Source organism: Malaya genurostris, chromosome 2 (genome assembly GCF_030247185.1).
Source record: "Malaya genurostris strain Urasoe2022 chromosome 2, Malgen_1.1, whole genome shotgun sequence".
Taxonomy (NCBI): domain Eukaryota; kingdom Metazoa; phylum Arthropoda; class Insecta; order Diptera; family Culicidae; genus Malaya; species Malaya genurostris.
The window spans coordinates 250,837,808-250,855,421 of record NC_080571.1 but is presented as its reverse complement, the minus strand read 5'-3'; the positions used below and the strand labels follow the sequence as shown (position 1 = coordinate 250,855,421).

Genomic DNA, 17,614 nt, shown 5'->3' with positions numbered 1-17,614 from the left:
GTCAGGACTACTTTTACCTTTTTCTCCCGAATTCAAACGAAATACAAGTTGACCAAATCCAGTGTTTAGTATCGACCCAACGCTCTACCGGCGATTATGGCCAATGTCTTGTTATCGGGTTGTCGTGTCCTTGCAGTTACTGTTGCCGTGCCGGCAGAACTACAAAAAAAAAATTCACTCGCAAAACAGGTTGGTTAGTTTTGGGTCCCGCGCTAGTGCCAAACAATCAAATTGCCAGACAGCAGCTGATAGTGAGTAATAAAATGCAAAAAGTGCAATAATGCACATCCTTAGCCAAAGTTTCACGTTCAACATGTATGTAATAACTGTAGCAAAAAGTTTCTTTCGCATATTCGATTACTCTAGCTACTTACTGATTTTTTTTCAGAATTTTAAAAAGTATCAAATAGTATAGGTTTTGTCCTGTTTGTGAAAATTGCGTAACGTAATATGTGAAAGATTGTATATTGTTCGGTCCCTGTCGCAAAAGCTTTGCGGTGAACACGATATCTCGAAACTAATGAATCGAATAATTCCGATTTTCAGGTATTTTTACTAACTGCTTTAGCTAGTTCGTGAACAAAGACTAAATGCCGGAAAAAAAATTGTTGCACTATTTGCAATTTTTATTCGGAAATTTGATTGATTGATTTTTTTTTCGAAAGCCCAACTCCAATTTCCCACTGATGAGATAAAAAGCCTAATAGAAAAACCTGTTTTAATCAACCTAGTGGTGTAATGATGCCTTTCTCATGTATAGAATATTGTGGTATTCTATTCAAAAATTTTCTCTTCGGTTTTTGAAAGAAACCAAGAGATTGTTTATGGATAACATACAGAATAAAACAGTGCTTTAATTGCGTAAGTCATCCTTAAGAAAACGAAATGGGATCACTATTATATGCACTTCCGGGCAGGGCCGGTGAAACATGTAAAACCCAGGTGGGTAATTTTTCATACTGGGGAGAACGACCCACTATTTTGAATTATTTCTCTATTCTAATGGAAATTATATTCATCCCTATATTTATCACTCTGCACTTTAGTCGTTTTTTTCTTAAATAAAATATTGATTCTATAAAACTTTTCATGAAACGCGTAAATTAGAAATTTGAAGAGTTTTCGTTAATAAGTTTTAAAACAAAATTTCGCATCTACGGTTTAACCTGATTTCAAACTCACTGCCAATATTTGTTGCTTTGTAAAGGAAAAAAACGCACAAGTCCAGCTATAGCTTGAGAAGTGTTTTCCCCACTAGGATCCATGAAAAATGAAGGTTTGTGGTATTCTGATTTTGAACGTGGCTAAATGAAGCAGCCAACCGGAAAAAATTAAGCAACTTTTGATAAACGTGATGTATGAACGCAAAATCAAAGTTCGTGAGATTAAATATGCTGAGATCATTAGTGCATGAACTGAAAGTTTTTTTACGATCTTGTACGAAAATTTGAGCATAAAAAAATCCACACCAAACAGATTTCTAACACGGCCGCTCATAATCAACAAAGCTTGCCGCAATAAAATGGAATGCGTTGGTATGAAACAGTGGACGAAACATGGTGGATCCACATTTTTATCTGGAGTCATACAAGCATTCAGACTAGGAAAGCCATCTGAAAACGTAACAGGTAGCTGAAACAATCATGGCATATGTTTTTTAGATGTTCGAGGTATAATTAACATCGACTATCTTGAACAGGAAAGTACCATCAAAAGTGATTCACCGTTAATCAAGACAATGCACCGTGCCATAAGTCAATGAAAACAATGAAAAAATCCTCATCCACCTTGTTCACAATTACCTAGCCCCCAGCGATTGCTTGTCCTTTGCTGATCAGAAAAAGACACGCCGAAGAAAAATGTTTGGCTCGAATGTCTTATTCGCCGCAAAGGAAGCCGATGTTTAGACCAGTGATAAATCATTCTATAAGGATGGTATTGCAAAATTAATAAAGTGCTATAACGATTGCATGTCATTTGAAGATGATAATGTTGATGAATAAAAAATATGCCTGCACACGAAATTATGTTTTTTCTGGTTATTTTCTGGACTGTTTGAACAATGTGTTAGCAACTTTTACTTCTTTTCTTAACCACACAGAGTTCTAGTTTATTCGATACAGAATCTTGGTTTGTATGAGTGATTTTCCTAAAAGCGAACACACTCATTGAAACGCAGAAATTTAATGGAAACCGTGACCTTGTATGTATTTGTTAGAAGAAATCATGACTAAGATTTTCGTTACTAACTGAAGTTTCGATCACCAATTATCTGAAATATGATTTTATAGATATAGTTTCATCAATTCCAATCGAAGTGTAGAAATATTTTTAATGCAGTTTATGTATTGATTTGGAAAATTAATTAAAAATGATTGAGATATAGATGTTCAAAACCTGAGCACTGTTTGTACGGTTCTCAGTATTTTGAATTCGCACACCGATATAGAAAACAAAAACGTTGTCATCCGCCCGATTCTCTCGATCTTCGTCCCTGACCACCATCTTTTTTGGAACTAACAAGATCTTTTTTTTTGTCACTAACTTTTGCATTCTCCTTTCTCCCGTCTTTTCACCATCTCGGTGGCAACTAATTAGATCTCTGTCGTATTTAGACATGTTGTGTCCACACCCCCTTTTTACCTCGTTTTCCACAATATTTACTTCTCTTTCATTCTCTTCCGTAACATCACCATCACCGACAATGGAAGACCGCTCCAGTCGATAACCAGGCCGCCGGGTCTTCGTAGCCTGGGGGTGTTTCCCGCGGACCACAAGTCTTCTACTATTTACTATTCCGGCAAAACTACCAAAAGTTGTTACTTTCTACTTGCTACTGCATTCTTCTTTTGCCGGTTCGGAATGTAAAAGACCTTTGTCGGTATTTTCCGGTATCTCAGAGACCCAAGTGATTCGCATTGATGTGATACTTAAGCTCGGCTTCTTTGCCGGATGGGAAAAGTTAAGTTACTAAAAAATTTCTGCCTGCTCAAATGACCCTTGTCACGTCTCACCTTTCTGCGGTATATCTTCACATCCTTGCTCTACCTTGAGAACTAGCATTCTGTAATATTGGTTTTATTTAGTATTACAATAAAAATATTCTTATTATTATGAATAATGCTAATATTTCCATTATTTTTGTTCGAAATTTCAGGTGGGTAATTACCCACCTTTGGAATTTTCGGGTGGGTAGTGCTACCCACCGTACCCACCTCTTTCACCGGCCCTGCTTCCGGGGCACAGGAACCCGAGAACCGGCATAATCAAAGTCGGTTCGTACGGCCACCAACTAATATGACACACAAACTCTTCTCGAAAAGTGAGTGAGATCTATTTTGGTATATATGACTACTATTTGCGGTACCGGAACCGGGAACCAGGATAGCCGGAATCGGTTTGTTTAGTTGCCTACTGATAATAACTATCGATTTGTGTAGTTTTGAGACCAGTTTAAATTTTTTTTTACGTTTTTTATTTCGCCGGTTTAAGTGACGGTGTATTGAACACACTTTACCCTATGATTCCGGAACCGGAAGTCGGATCCAGATGAAATTCAGGAATTCCGTATGGGACCGGAAGACCTTTCATTTGAATCTAAGTTTGTGGAAATCGGTCAAACCATCGCTGAGAAAAGTGAGTGAGATCTATTTTGGTATATATGACCACTATTTCCGGTACTTCCGGAACCGGATACCGAAAACCAGGATAGCCGGAATCGGTTTGTTTAGTTGCCTACTGATAATGACTATCGATTTGCGTAGTTTTGAGAAAAGTTTGAAAAATTTTTTACGTTTTTTGTTTCGCCGGTTTAAGTGACGGTATACAATATTGAACACACTTTACCGTATAATTCCGGAACCGGAAGTCGGATCCAGATGAAATTCAGGAATTCCGTATGGGACCACGAGACCTTTCATTTGAATCTAAGTTTGATTCTTCAAAATAATTCTCTGTGATTCTTGAACGAATAACCGAAATCGGTTTGTTTGACCGTCTACTGATAAAAACTATCTATTAGAAAAGATTTGAGGTCGATTTAGAAATTTTTTTAAGGTTTTTCCCCATTTTCAGTGATGGTATACAATTTTTAACCCACTTTACTCTATATTTCCGGATCCGGAAGTTACATGAAATTCAGGAATTACGAGACAACAGGACCTTTCATTTGAATCTAAGTTTGTGAAAATCGGCCGCGCCATCTATGAGAAAAGTTAGAACACATATTTTCTTTTTTCTTTTGCACATTTTACCCCATAACTCCCGCACGGAAGTCGGATCCAAATAATATTAATGAATTTTTCATGGGACCTCAAGACCTTTCATTTGAACCAAAGTTTGTGAAAATCGGTTCAGCCATCTCTGAGAAAAGTTAGTGCAAAAAAAACGTTACATACACACATACGCACATACACATACACATACACATACACACATACACACACACACACACACACACACACACACACACACACACACACACACACACACACACACACACACACACACACACACACACACACACACACACACACACACACACACACACACACACACACACACACACACACACACACACACACACACACACACACACACACACACACACACACACAGACAGACATTTTCGTACTCGTCAAACTGAGTCGAATGGTATATGACACTCGGCCCTCCGGGCCTCGGTTCAAAAATTAGTTTTCACAGTGATTGCATAACCTTTCTATATGAGAAAGGCAAAAAGAGATACTACTCCATCTTTAATTTCTACGAAAGAAATACAAACAATTACGAGATTACGATGTTTACTTCCTTAACATAAACACGGGCAAAATTCCGATTCTAGAAATGAGCAAAACGAGTCATGATTTGGGGGAAAGAGTATATTTTCATGTTATGATAATACACCATGATTAAAAGTTCTCGGATCATGATCCATTTGAACTGATTTCGCTGAAATTTAAGCGTAACGCATTTGACGTTGAGTGGTATAACTTCAGGCGTGTTTCTGCTACGATGTAACATAAATTCAGGCGTTATGTTTCCAAATATGAAAATTTTAAATATGAATTAAATGGAATGGTGTGATGAACGAATTTTTTGGGCGAATATTGCTAATGTCTCAAATGATATACGTTTGAAGAGCCAAACAGTGAAAAGCACGATGAATTTCTTCTAATCAGAATCATTAACAAATAAAATATTATGTTTTTGAAAAACGACCACGCCTAAAATAACGTGTTCACTTGCGTTCATTGCTTCAGTTTTGATTTTTTGTTTCATAATTTAATCCCTCAAACGAACTTCATGAAAAAACACGAGTGAATCAACCCTCTTAAAAAATAAACTCTATGTCGAATTCTTGCAAATACCGCGGAATGATTTTGCTTTTTTTTCTTCGAAACATCATTTGCAAAATTGTCTTATTTAAAATATTTACGTGAATCAATACAGCTTGTGTTGTTATATCTATGAAACAAATTTTTCAAAGTGGTTGAAAAAAATTTTTTTTTCTTATTTTCGTTAGATGGTTCCAAATTCATAGTTGAATTTATTTTTCGGTTTACGCTAGCTCTCGGAATATTATTCTAACAACAGTCACATATGTTAAAATATGTTAGAATACATTCAGATATATTCATACAAAATGTAACGTGTTTAGTCTCTAATAATGTAAATTTTCGGTTCATTATCTTTATGTAAACATTTTCAGTACTTCTTGCTTTTCGATGTCTGCTTTTTGCCTTAATCTATTAAGCAATCAGTCACATCATTTGAGGCAGAGGGTTTAAAGTGATATCCGGGTAGAAAATTGGAGTTACGAGCTTTGACAGAAACACATTCCTCAAGTAACGCATTTTCGGACCATGATTAATTTTCATGGGAGAAGACTTTTTGCTCATGGTTTCATGAGGAAAAAAATATTGGCTTCATGATTTTAAAATCATGACATCAGTAACGGATTTCTTTCCGTGAAAAAAACGAGTCATTTCAATTTCCATTTCAGATAAGTGAATTGTGAATTGTGAATTTGTCAATTCTACAAACTTAAATTCACTTTGAACAAGTGATGCGACTGTTAATTGAATTGTTCCAAATTTCACTCTGTTTGTAACTGTCACGTCACTCCACTTCCACTACATCAACATTTTAACATGTTCTACTTAGTTAAGATCGACAATAAACACAATAATTTAATGATGATAAACTGTAATTTGTGGATAAATTCTACAAACAAACCTGCACCAGATATTTTGAATAATTCATTTTATCAGTGATGTCAAATTATCACAATCTTCGAGTACAATATGTCTAGGAGGAAAATATATCAGTTTTGACGTAGGACTGCGTCTTCGTTTTCTATATAGGGTAACAAAGAAAAATATGGAAAATATAGGTTTCAAACATTTACAGCTCAACCAATTAAAGTTCTATAATGAATAACTTATTCATCGTAAAAACAAAAGTGGAAGAATTGACAAATGAACCTGAACTGACAGCCGGCTGTCTGTAGTTTTACGAATTCTGGAAGTTTATCGTTTCGAACACCGTACTTCCTATTGAGATCGTATAGTTCACCAAAACATATCCACGATCTTCTTCCATTCCATTACATCTCTTGTCCTGTGAAACTCGTGGAGATGCTGTGGAACCCGCGGTCCCTAGAAATAACGAGTATCGAACTAATTGGGTGTGGCCAGTGTCTTTATTTACCATGTAATAAACAGTTTTGAGTGAGTGAGTATGCTTAGTAAAAATGATTTGTTCGGTATTAAGGGGCGAATGGATGCCTATTTACAGGACTTTCTAGCTAACAGAAACTTCCAAGTCCGTATAGGTGGATCCCTATCCAGGACATTCGCTGAACAAAACGGAGTCCCACAAGGTTCGGTACTCGCCGTTACCTTACTTCTGGTAGGAATTAACTCCATCTTCCAACACGTCCCGAAAGAGGTACGTATCAATGTGTACGCCGATGACATCATCATCCTAGTCACCGGCAAATCCAGAAAAAGACTCCGTAACAAAATCCAACAGGCGGCGAACGCTATCAGTAAATGGGCAGATAGCGTAGGCTTCAATATCGCCCCCAATAAATGTACCATCTCACATTTCTGTTGGAAAAAAACATTTGGACACAGACCATCCGGTAAAAATCGGAGAAATCACAGTGCCATTCAAGAAGTCTCCCAAAATCATCGGCGTAACCTTCGACCGAAACTTAAACTTCTCGAACCACTTTGGCCAAATTAAGAAAGATTGCGAGTCCAGATTGAACCTTATTCGGTCCATCTGCTCCGGTCATCCCAAATGGAATCGTCACCAGGGAATTAACATAGCCAAGGCCCTAATATGGAGTAGGCTATATTACGGCTTAGAGGCAACGGCCATAGGCAGAGCCAACCTCACAAAACTTCTCAGTCCTACCTACAACAGGGCCGTTAGACTAACCTCAAACCTACTCCCAAGTACCCCAGCAATGGCGGCGTGCGTAGAGTCGGGCCAATTACCTTTCAGATGGCACTTGGCCTGGACAATCGTACGCAGAGCCATGGGTTTCCTGGAGAGAACATCGGGAAACAACTGCACATTACTGGGAATAACAAAATCTTTGTACCAAGAATTCACCGGACAAAGACTTCCTAAACTGGCTCGCCTTCACCGAGTCTGGAAAAAAACCCTGGTACCAACAGGATCTCCCCAGAATCGACACTTCATTGGCACTCTCCCTAGGAGCCAAACCACTACCAGCAGTTGCAAAACGATGTTTCAACCAAATCACATCCGACAAGTTCAAAGGTTCAGCCTTATTCTACACGGATGGCTCACGGACAAACTCTGGCACCGGGCTCGGTGTCTGGGGGCCTAACACCTCCATTCACCGCAGCCTAAACCCCATCTGCTCGGTGTTCTCGGCGGAAGCAGCCGCCATATTCGAGTGTATAAGAATCATCCCCCCGGGGTCTAATGCCGTGATCCTCTCGGACTCCTTAGCGGTAATCACCGCTCTCGAGACGGGAGGATCCAGGCACCCCTTTGTCCAGGCGATTGAGACATACTGTGGCAGTAATGTCACGGTTTGCTGGATCCCTGGACACAGCGGGATCCCGGGCAATGAAAATGCGGATACACTTGCGGCTATAGGTAGGAAAAGTCGCCGGACGGCATCTGAGGTCCCTTCAGCCGACATATTGACGGATCTCAGGGCCAAACTCACCAACCACTTTGTACAACACTGGAGAGCGTCCGACGGCCTGCTGCCCAAGATAAAGGGCGATCTGAAAAAATGGACAGATCGCCCTGACCGCCGGGAACAGCGAGTACTGTCTCGGCTACGGACGGGTCATACTCGCATCACCCACATTCACTATATCACGAGGCAACCCCCACCAATGTGCTCCTCCTGCAACATCCAGCTTACAGTAGAGCACATCTTAACGAACTGTCCGGAATTCCAAAACCTCCGAGTACAGCATAACATGAGCACCTCCATCAGAAACATCCTCTCGAATGATTCCGTAGCTGAGACATCCCTAATCCTCCTTTTCAAAAACGGCAATATCTTCAACTCCATATAACCCATCGAACAACCCCTATCATAACTCTCCCATGACAACCACACACATCAGTTCAACAGGATAGCAGCCCGGACTCTTGCCCGACAGATCTCCCCCCAAACACCTATTACCTTTTTTTTTTTTTTTTTATTTTACGTTTCGCATTCAGCTCATCAGTGCATTAGCAGATTATGTTGACTGCTAATGCCACCTCGCGGATCAACATAATCCGCTAAGCAGACGTAAAGTCATTGCTATTTACAATGCACTTATTTACACCGAAGTGCTATGTCTATCCTGACGTCCCAGGCGAAAACGAATTTACGACTTTATGGCCGCAAACATATTTTAGTCATTTAGGTTTTGGTACCTCGTGGGTACCATCCCTCCTATATTTCTAAATTACAAATTCTAGTTTTACTATATCATCTATATCATTTCACGAACAACGCCAAAACCAAAAAGCGGCCATCCGCCGGGGCGGGCCCCGGGGATGTTCCCCGGGGCCGACAGCCGGAGCAACGCAGAGAGTCACCACGAACCAAACTATCTGGATCTGCGGTTTTTAGAACACTAGTGCTTCCACACCTCGACCCATATCGCGCCACCATAAGACATAACTTAAACATGATATGTATTTTAAAGATTTGTTAAGACATACACCACCTCCAATTCCCCCCAAACCATTTTCCCCCTCACCCCACTGAGACCGCCCCCCCCCCCCCCTCCCATTACGATACAAACCCGGTGAACGACCGCAACTAGGTTAAAACCGGGTATAAATAAACGATATACAAAAAAAATTTGTTCGGTCAATCACGAATACAACCGTAATCGAGAATCGCATTTTATTGAAATTTCTAAATTTTTTCATGACATCCTACGTCCACTAAGTTTGCAAAAAATGCAAAAACTTTTTAAAAAGCCAAAAAATATTTTTTAACAACAATATGTTAGATAGTAAAGGCGAGTCGGCAGCTTTGGGTTTTTTTTCACTTCACATTTTTTATAACTGCAAATGAAAGGTCGGTCATTTTAGTATAGCTCCTTATCTTCTTTTCGATTTTTTTGTAAAAAGATTCTTTTGTTATATATATATATATATATATATATATATATATATATATATATATATATATATATATATATATATATATATATATATATATATATATATATATATATATATATATATATATATATATATATACATATATATATATATATCATAGCGGTAAAAGTGTGTGGTAATGTTCTCTGGTATGCGTGGACCGATCTACAAATGATTTTTTTGTTCAAAAGGTGACGTTTATGCGGAGGTTTTAGGCTATAGTACATAAGGAAAATCCTTCGGGAAAGTAGAGAAAAACTAGAAAATTGGTTCGTTTAGAATTAGAAATTTTCCACTCAATGCATGCTAGATCTCCGATGATTATTTGGCGTGTATGAAGTTGGAAATGCTAGCTGACTATAGAGCAAAATATGAATACTAGACTATTAACAAAATCGTTTGGAGCCAAACGAGCTGATTTATGGAAAAAATTCACTGAGCCTACTTGATTCACGTTTTTTTTATTTCCAATCACATGTTGAATTCAGTAAGCCAAATGAACAGCATACAGGTTTTAATTTTCCGATAAATAAATTTGGGTTCAATGCCGAAAAATTATAGAACGACTTTAAGAAAAGAAAGTAAGCCGAGGTAAAATAAATTATATAAAAAGAAAAAAAGGAAAAGAAAGTGATTGACGTTTTTTTTTTAATGATTCAACTCCAGGAATGTGAATCTTATTTTCACGATATTATTATTGCTGTCACAATGCAATGAGACAACAGGATTGAGGTGTGCAGCCACTTCAAATTAACAACGTTCACTCAAACACCAAAACGGCTCTCTACATTTTGGAACAGTTCCATTAGTATTAGAAGGAAATTTTTTCGGCTTAAATTTTTCATACGCATTTCCCATGCTATACCTATCAAGGATTTTTTGGATGTGTAAATTTTTCTCGAAACGACCTCCAGATTTCGTCAATTGCTTAAAATTGCAAGTTCGGTTATTTCGGCCCACTGATATGTCATTTCAATTTGAACGTCATATTATCATTCGTTTAACTTTTCTGTTGCCGTCAATAATCGTTAAGAGTCTGTAGCGTGAATTTAGAGTTTTTTCAGATGGTAAATTGTACGCTGCCTGCTTGCGTTTCGGCAAACCATCGGTTTTATATATTTTGTCCTGTTGTCCGCGATATAAAAAGGTTGGGCCAACTATCATAGACATTTTGAAAATGTAGAATTTTTCTTCAAAAACCATTAAAATTTATAAGTAGTTTTGATTTTCTACATTCAATACATATATACAATCTATACGGCAAATCTAGATAATATCCGAGTACGATAAAAAATACAGAATGAAATTTTTAATCAACTTCCAATTACCCATCTTCTGTAAATCGGGTATTCATGACAATTAACTGTTAAACAGTGGCCACTTTGTAGATTACACACCGGTTGAAAGGAGTGATTTTTTAAAAGTAAAATTCACCAAATCATCCTTTACAGTTCACAGTGGTTGCAAACCCGTTTGTTAACTTTCGACAGATCGATGAAACATTGATTACCGAACGCTTCATTACAATGCAATTATGGAACTGATGAACGAACGGTAAGCTGTTTGGAATCTTGCAAAAAATGCCGAATTCTGTAAAATTTCGCAAATTAGAAAAGTTGGTGTTTTGGTGAAAAAAAATCAGCAACTGATTTATAAATAGCAATAACAAAATAGACAGTTGGTTTGATAATCAATATTGAGGATGTTTATTGTTTGTACAAATTCCGTGACAGGAGATTCTTGGATTATTCAATTGCTGGTTTACTTCGTTACTCAATAAAACAAGTTAAAGCACCAAATTTTAGATTCGACCAATTCACTATGTTTGCTATTCCATCACTATTCCATTTAGAAAACTCACTCATTCACACTCAAGCCGGTAGAAAGCAAAATGTCAATGCCCATTGGTAATGGATACGTTGGTTCCGGCAAAAGCTAATGATACTTGTAACATTGAATTCAATTAGTAACGACACCCAGTTCTACCGCAAAGGTTGTAATGAACACAATATTTTCATAGTGCAACAACTGGCAGATCAGAAAAGCAGAGAGCACATCACTCACAGCTTTTCACGGTTCGAGTGCATCGGACTTGAATGAGATGTACTTAGAATAGAATGTTCTGTTTTCACCTACAGTATCATCTTTCTTGATTGTAAACATGAAATGGAAAAGAATATGAGTATAAAAAGCAGCTGTGAATCTTCTGAAAGCATCATTTGATTTTCAGTCTCAAATTATCAAAGATTATAAGACTGAGCGATAAGGAAATCATGTCATTTAAGGTTCGTTTCGAATGAAAAACATACAAATCGTGTATCCCTTAATATTAGCATTTCTACTTGCAGTTTCTCTTATTCGTGGTGGCAGCCGTAAGTGCTGCCAGTATTCAGGAGCCCGTTGAGCAAACATCCCAACATAGTCAGCAGGACAATCATCACAACCGAGAAGGATCTCAACTACAGCACCAAATAGAGCGCCAGGAGCAGCAATCTCAAAGATATGCCGCAGATACCGTACTCCAGAAAAGCGATGATTCGGCAGGATATGAATTTTCATATTCCGTACAGGATCCGATCACCGGTGATTACAAAAGCCAGGAAGAGACCCGAAGGAATGGAAAAGTGAGAGGGCAGTACTCTTGGGTGGATGCTGACGGAATCAGACAGATTGTGCAATATCGAGCGGACGACCGTAATGGTTTCAACTCGGAACATCGGCGAGAACCGGATTCCCGCCCAAGGTTGAACCGTGTCCTGAAAGTCGTTCCGGCTCCACTGTATACCGTCGATACTGTGATAGCACCAATTTATACCTCCGCATCACGCACGGATCATCCCCGAATCCGCAATCAGGATAATCGAGGTAGCCGCAAAGAAGATCGTGAAAATCGCCAGGATAAAGACGATCGCGACGGACGGGAAAATCGAGATGATTCAGAAATTAATCGTGAAAGTGACATCCAGGACAGTCGTAACGATCGTGATGGCCGGGACGGATCAGAAAAACGAGACAATCAAGACGGTCGCGAAACTTCAGATGCACGCGATCGAACCCAAGACGGACGAAGAGGACGTGAGGGCCACACCCAACTGGAAGTTCGATTTCATGACCCTGCTGTCTCCTATCAGTACCAGTACTGAGGCACGAAAGTACCCCATATTGAAAAGGCTGCTCGACCCCGTTCATTGATCTTGTAAAGTCGGAAATGCAAAAAATAAAATAAAAACCAATAAATAAAACGTGAAACCAAAATTTAATTTGAGTGGATAAATTCGTTTTAAACCATCTCGCCTGACAGCTTGGAAAGTTGTTGTCCTTCAACCAGGAGTGAAGAACAAACAATTAAAGGATCTTTAGATGTTTTTGTTTTTTTTTTAAAGTCATACTTCGTAATTTTAATTGCAATCGAATTCCCTATATACTTTTTATCCGTATGGTTGGTGCTGACTTTAGCCACATGCACGTTGCAATTTCATTTGTGAACTACTTCAGGCTATTGAAAGAAATGGCAAAGAGGAACAGAAACTTGTCCGAACTCAAAAAGCCTTCTTCAACCTGAATCAAAAGAGGTACACTGCATGTGTCCGTCGTCTGTGAAACCCGTCAAGTCATTTAGTACAAGCACAAAGATCATTTAATTGTTAAAAAGAAATACAATACGGTAGAATAGCTATTTGATCGAACCGACCTTAACGTCCTTCGAGTGGCTTCGGGTAATTGTACTTGTTTGTTAGAAATCAAATGCTTTCCTTGTAAACTGTGAAAATTTCATTCATAATGTTCAACAAATATTCATATGAAATTACACTAAACATAATGGAATAAAATGGTGAGTTACAATGCTTGCACAGATTTATCATACTTTTCCATTCGGGACACATTTAAAAGCTATTAAAAAGCGCAAGCTCACAATCGAACATACCGCAGGCGTATTATGTGTTACGTAACATTTGAACTTGTATCATGAAAACAGAAATAAAACAACAATTATGTACCCGACTGTCTCCTTTCGAGCTACGAGCCCCCATTTGGAAAAATTGACCCTTTCGAGAACCGGTTTCGCACATATGCAGCGTGATCGAGCGACTCATTCAAACACGGCATGGGACTGCAATGTTCAGGAAGAAAAGCGAAAGCTTTGTACACGCTAAAAAGGCTTCATGGAGATGAAACCAGTAAGTGTGCCTGTGGCAAGGATAGTCTTCAATATTAACACTGGGCAAGCCAACAATGAAGATCGTTCTTCACCAAACTCAAGTATATAAGCTACTTGAATCAATGAAATCCCGTCAGTAATATCCGAAGGCATTGTACCGTTAACAAGTCAACCAAAACATGATATTCAAAGTGAGTGATCCTTCACTTGTTGTGATACATCTGTGTTTACTAATAATACGTTTTGTAGTTTCTAGCATTATTTTTAGTGCTTTCCGTGGCAAATGCCGGAGTTATTCCGGTGCAAGAACTGCACACATCGTACCATGAACCGTCTCATATAACTCAATATCATCAACCGCAGCCAACTCTGCTTAAAACTATCGCCCAACCGACACTCGTGAAAACAATCGCCCAACCGAGCTTGGTCAAACAGATTGAATATCACGATGATCACAACGCTCAGTACGATTTCTCCTACGGCGTACATGACGAGCACACCGGAGACATCAAGAATCAGCAGGAATCTCGTCACGGAGATCAGGTACATGGTCAGTACAGTCTGATTGACTCCGACGGACACAAACGCACGGTCGAGTACACCGCCGATGATCACAACGGTTTCAACGCCGTGGTTCACCGGGAACCAACGGATATTAGGATCCCCCAACCGGTGCACAAGGTACTGGCTCAACCCCTGACGAAAGTCATCTCACAGCCAACATACGTTTCGGCCGCCGCTCCTGCTACTGTGATCAAAACTGCTGGACTATCGCACTACTAAACGGTAGACCTAGCTTGATTTGGAAATACTATTAGTCGTACAAAATTACCCTTAAGCCTGTCGAGCGTTAGTTTGTAAGTACAAATATATACTGCTACGATTCTATTTTTTTAGTGTTCTTTTATTAAAATGGAAAAATGTTGCATTTGTCTTACTTTGAAAGACACGATCACGCAAAATGCAACTCCTAAGTGATTAACATCAGACTTAATATACACAGCTAGAAAAAATCGTGTAAATTTACGTCTTGTGAGACTATGTATGTTCCAAACAGATTTAAATTATTCTTGTAAAACTTAGTCATTCTACTAATTACGTTCTCTTGAATTGAGTGTGGATTGGCGTCACCTGTAAATTTCAGAATTTTTTGCTGCATATGTATTATAATATTGGATCCGAATATGATAAATTCGGATACATTGAGGTTTTTTAAAGGGGTTTTTTACGCGGATTTCCGAAGTAACGCATTTTTTTACGCGGATTTCCGAAGTTGCGCGGTTTCTACGCAAATTTTCAAACTTATCCACACTCTAACAAAAAATGAAATTTACGCTTGACGTAAATTCAAGCATGCCGTAATTTCTTCGGTGATGACACAACATTACATCTTCTAACATGTAAAACTAAATTTTGCGTCTGTATCGATATAAGCTCCAGTCAAATTAACTGTGGAGTTAATGATATGACTTATCTTGATAAGCTTTGAATGATGAATGTAAGTGAATCGCGACGCTCCTTTTTTTTCTTCAAAAGATATTTTATTCAGGCCTATTTGCATACAAGCTTTACGTGGCCGATTTAGCTGAGTTTTCAAATAATTTTTTTTTGTATTGGATCTCGTTGTCACCCTTTTTCTAGGGGGAGAGGAGCTTCCATTTCCCTCCTGCGAGGATTGAGGGGCAGTTTGTTCGTGGTTCGCCTCGTCATCCATTGTCGTGGTATTGTTGTTGATTTCGTAGCTAGTTGCTGTAGATGCGCCTTGTTGTGCATTGGTTGCAGTTGCTGGTTGGTTGGAGGGTAAGTTATTAACTGCAGCTGGTGTACTTTGTTCTATAGGGGATATGTTGGATCAGTCACGTACCCAGAGGGGGGGGCCACCCGAAATACCCAGAGGGGGGCCTCCCGAAATCAAAAACAGATATTTAATTATTTAGAAGGTCTCAGATATGTATTACAGAAATAACAAGACAGTAAACGTAAAGAAATGTAATACAATAATAGTTCCAGTGGAAATGTTTAAACTGTCTGTTAAAACACCCGTAAAAGGCACACCGAGAATTTGGTACATCAACAATCTTCAGTAACATTATTTTTTATCTTTGGGCCCCTCCCGAAACGAAATCCTGGGTACGGGCCTGTGTTGGATGGTTTCGTTGAAGGGGATGCTTCACTGTTGTTGGTGACTGTCACAGGTGTAGGGGAAAGTCTTATAAAGCGCCCCTGCTAGCCAAAATGCCCCTTTTCCTTTTTTAAGCATTGAAGACTTTTCTGAACCAAAGTTTTATCACTAACACTATCTTTTCGTAGGATCTTTCTGCTATGCAAGTTTGGTGGTTGTCGTTTGCAGGAAAGTATGAAAAAACTAAAAAATTCATTTGGCAGCTTTTCGGTGTAAGGTTTTGCTTCGAATAAATAGATGTTTTATCCGCCATTTCTTTGACATACTGATTATCTCAAAACAGTAACTTTATGGAAATTTCAAGAAGCATAATGCATCATTGTTGTGGGATAAAATGTCTTTTGTTGTGTGTCATGCCACTGATTTGTTGTGAGACATATTTTACGGCTGCTGGGGCATTATGTCTGAGGCGAGCGAAAAAAACTAAGAATATGGCCTGTTTGAAAAATGTGTTTATATCAATTAATTCTCATCTTTTCTATTGGAGTCATTGAAAATTATGTTCCTCATCCGTATTGCAATGAAATACTTACATTCTCGAGGAAAATATATCAATACATTTGGAAATATCTCAATGTTTTCTTAAGGGGGGCATATTATAACACTTTACCCTACTGTGGTTGCTTGGGGTTGATGTGAAGGAAGCACCGTTGTCCTTTGGTGTAGTTGTCTCCTTGTCCAGTTTACCACATGGCTTACCATAGTGAACAGCTTTTTGGCAATATTGACATGTGGCCATCTGATTGTCATAGGTAACAAGTGATTTGCACGGGATTCTTGTATCTTGACCGAATGTCACTGGTCACACGCTCGAGGGAAGATCATGCACACGCACTTCTATAGCACTATCTTACATATATACTGGAATGTTGTAATTGATATTTTCATGCTCCACATAGTGCACATTATTATTGTCCATAGCGAATTGAATTGCATCCAACTCTTTATAGAACTGGATATAAACAACATTATTGGTCTTATTGCATTAAAGTAAATGCACACGTTTAATGTCAAGATGCATTTGTTCCTTAAGCAAACCTTCAAGTTCTCGTATCGAAGGTCGAATTTTGCACTGCCTGAAGTCAACAACAATTGTATTCTTTCGTGTCGGCGGTAGCTTTTGTTCGTTTGTTTCACTCATTTCGAGGTCGTTCTATTGTTCACTACACAATACTGTACTTGGTTTCTTCTGTCCCGAACGTAAGCGGTTTTGTTTTATCGACTGACTTGGATGGGATGAGAAAGTGAACTGAGCGACGCTCCTTTGATGTGCATCTATAATGATGTAAATTTTTCTTAAACCAGTTCTGGACGTTTCTTGCATTTCTAAGACATTTGACATAAAAAAACGTGTTTAATCCACCTAACAGTGAGATGATACCTTTTTTTATCAATCCGCATGTGTTTTTTGCATGAATATTCTTCGGTGTTCAAGTTTTCCTGACATTATTTTAATGACCGTCGTTTTAAGCGACAATTTGAGATTTTAATCACTCATTACTCTGTAATGTGGAAACTGCAAATCGGATCGAATTAGAATCTAAAAGTTTGATAATCGATTAAACATGCTATGATATGTAAGTTCCACTTTAGAGTTTACGGTCATT

At 38.6% G+C, this 17,614-nt stretch overlaps 2 protein-coding genes across 2 annotated transcripts; both read left to right on the top strand.

Moving 5' to 3' along the window:
* Nucleotides 1–6,741: 6,741 nt before the first annotated feature.
* Nucleotides 6,742–9,132, top strand: LOC131429179 (uncharacterized). Its single transcript, XM_058593228.1, has 3 exons — nt 6,742–7,068; nt 7,620–8,516; nt 8,971–9,132. The coding sequence occupies exons 1-3, from the start codon at nt 6,742–6,744 to the stop codon at nt 9,130–9,132; spliced, it is 1,386 nt and encodes a 461-aa protein (XP_058449211.1).
* A 2,676-nt stretch (nt 9,133–11,808) lies between these two features.
* On the top strand, nt 11,809–14,713 carry LOC131429178 (uncharacterized). Its single transcript, XM_058593227.1, has 3 exons — nt 11,809–11,951; nt 12,015–12,806; nt 14,075–14,713. The coding sequence occupies exons 1-3, from the start codon at nt 11,940–11,942 to the stop codon at nt 14,606–14,608; spliced, it is 1,338 nt and encodes a 445-aa protein (XP_058449210.1). The 5' UTR covers nt 11,809–11,939; the 3' UTR covers nt 14,609–14,713.
* Nucleotides 14,714–17,614: the final 2,901 nt, after the last annotated feature.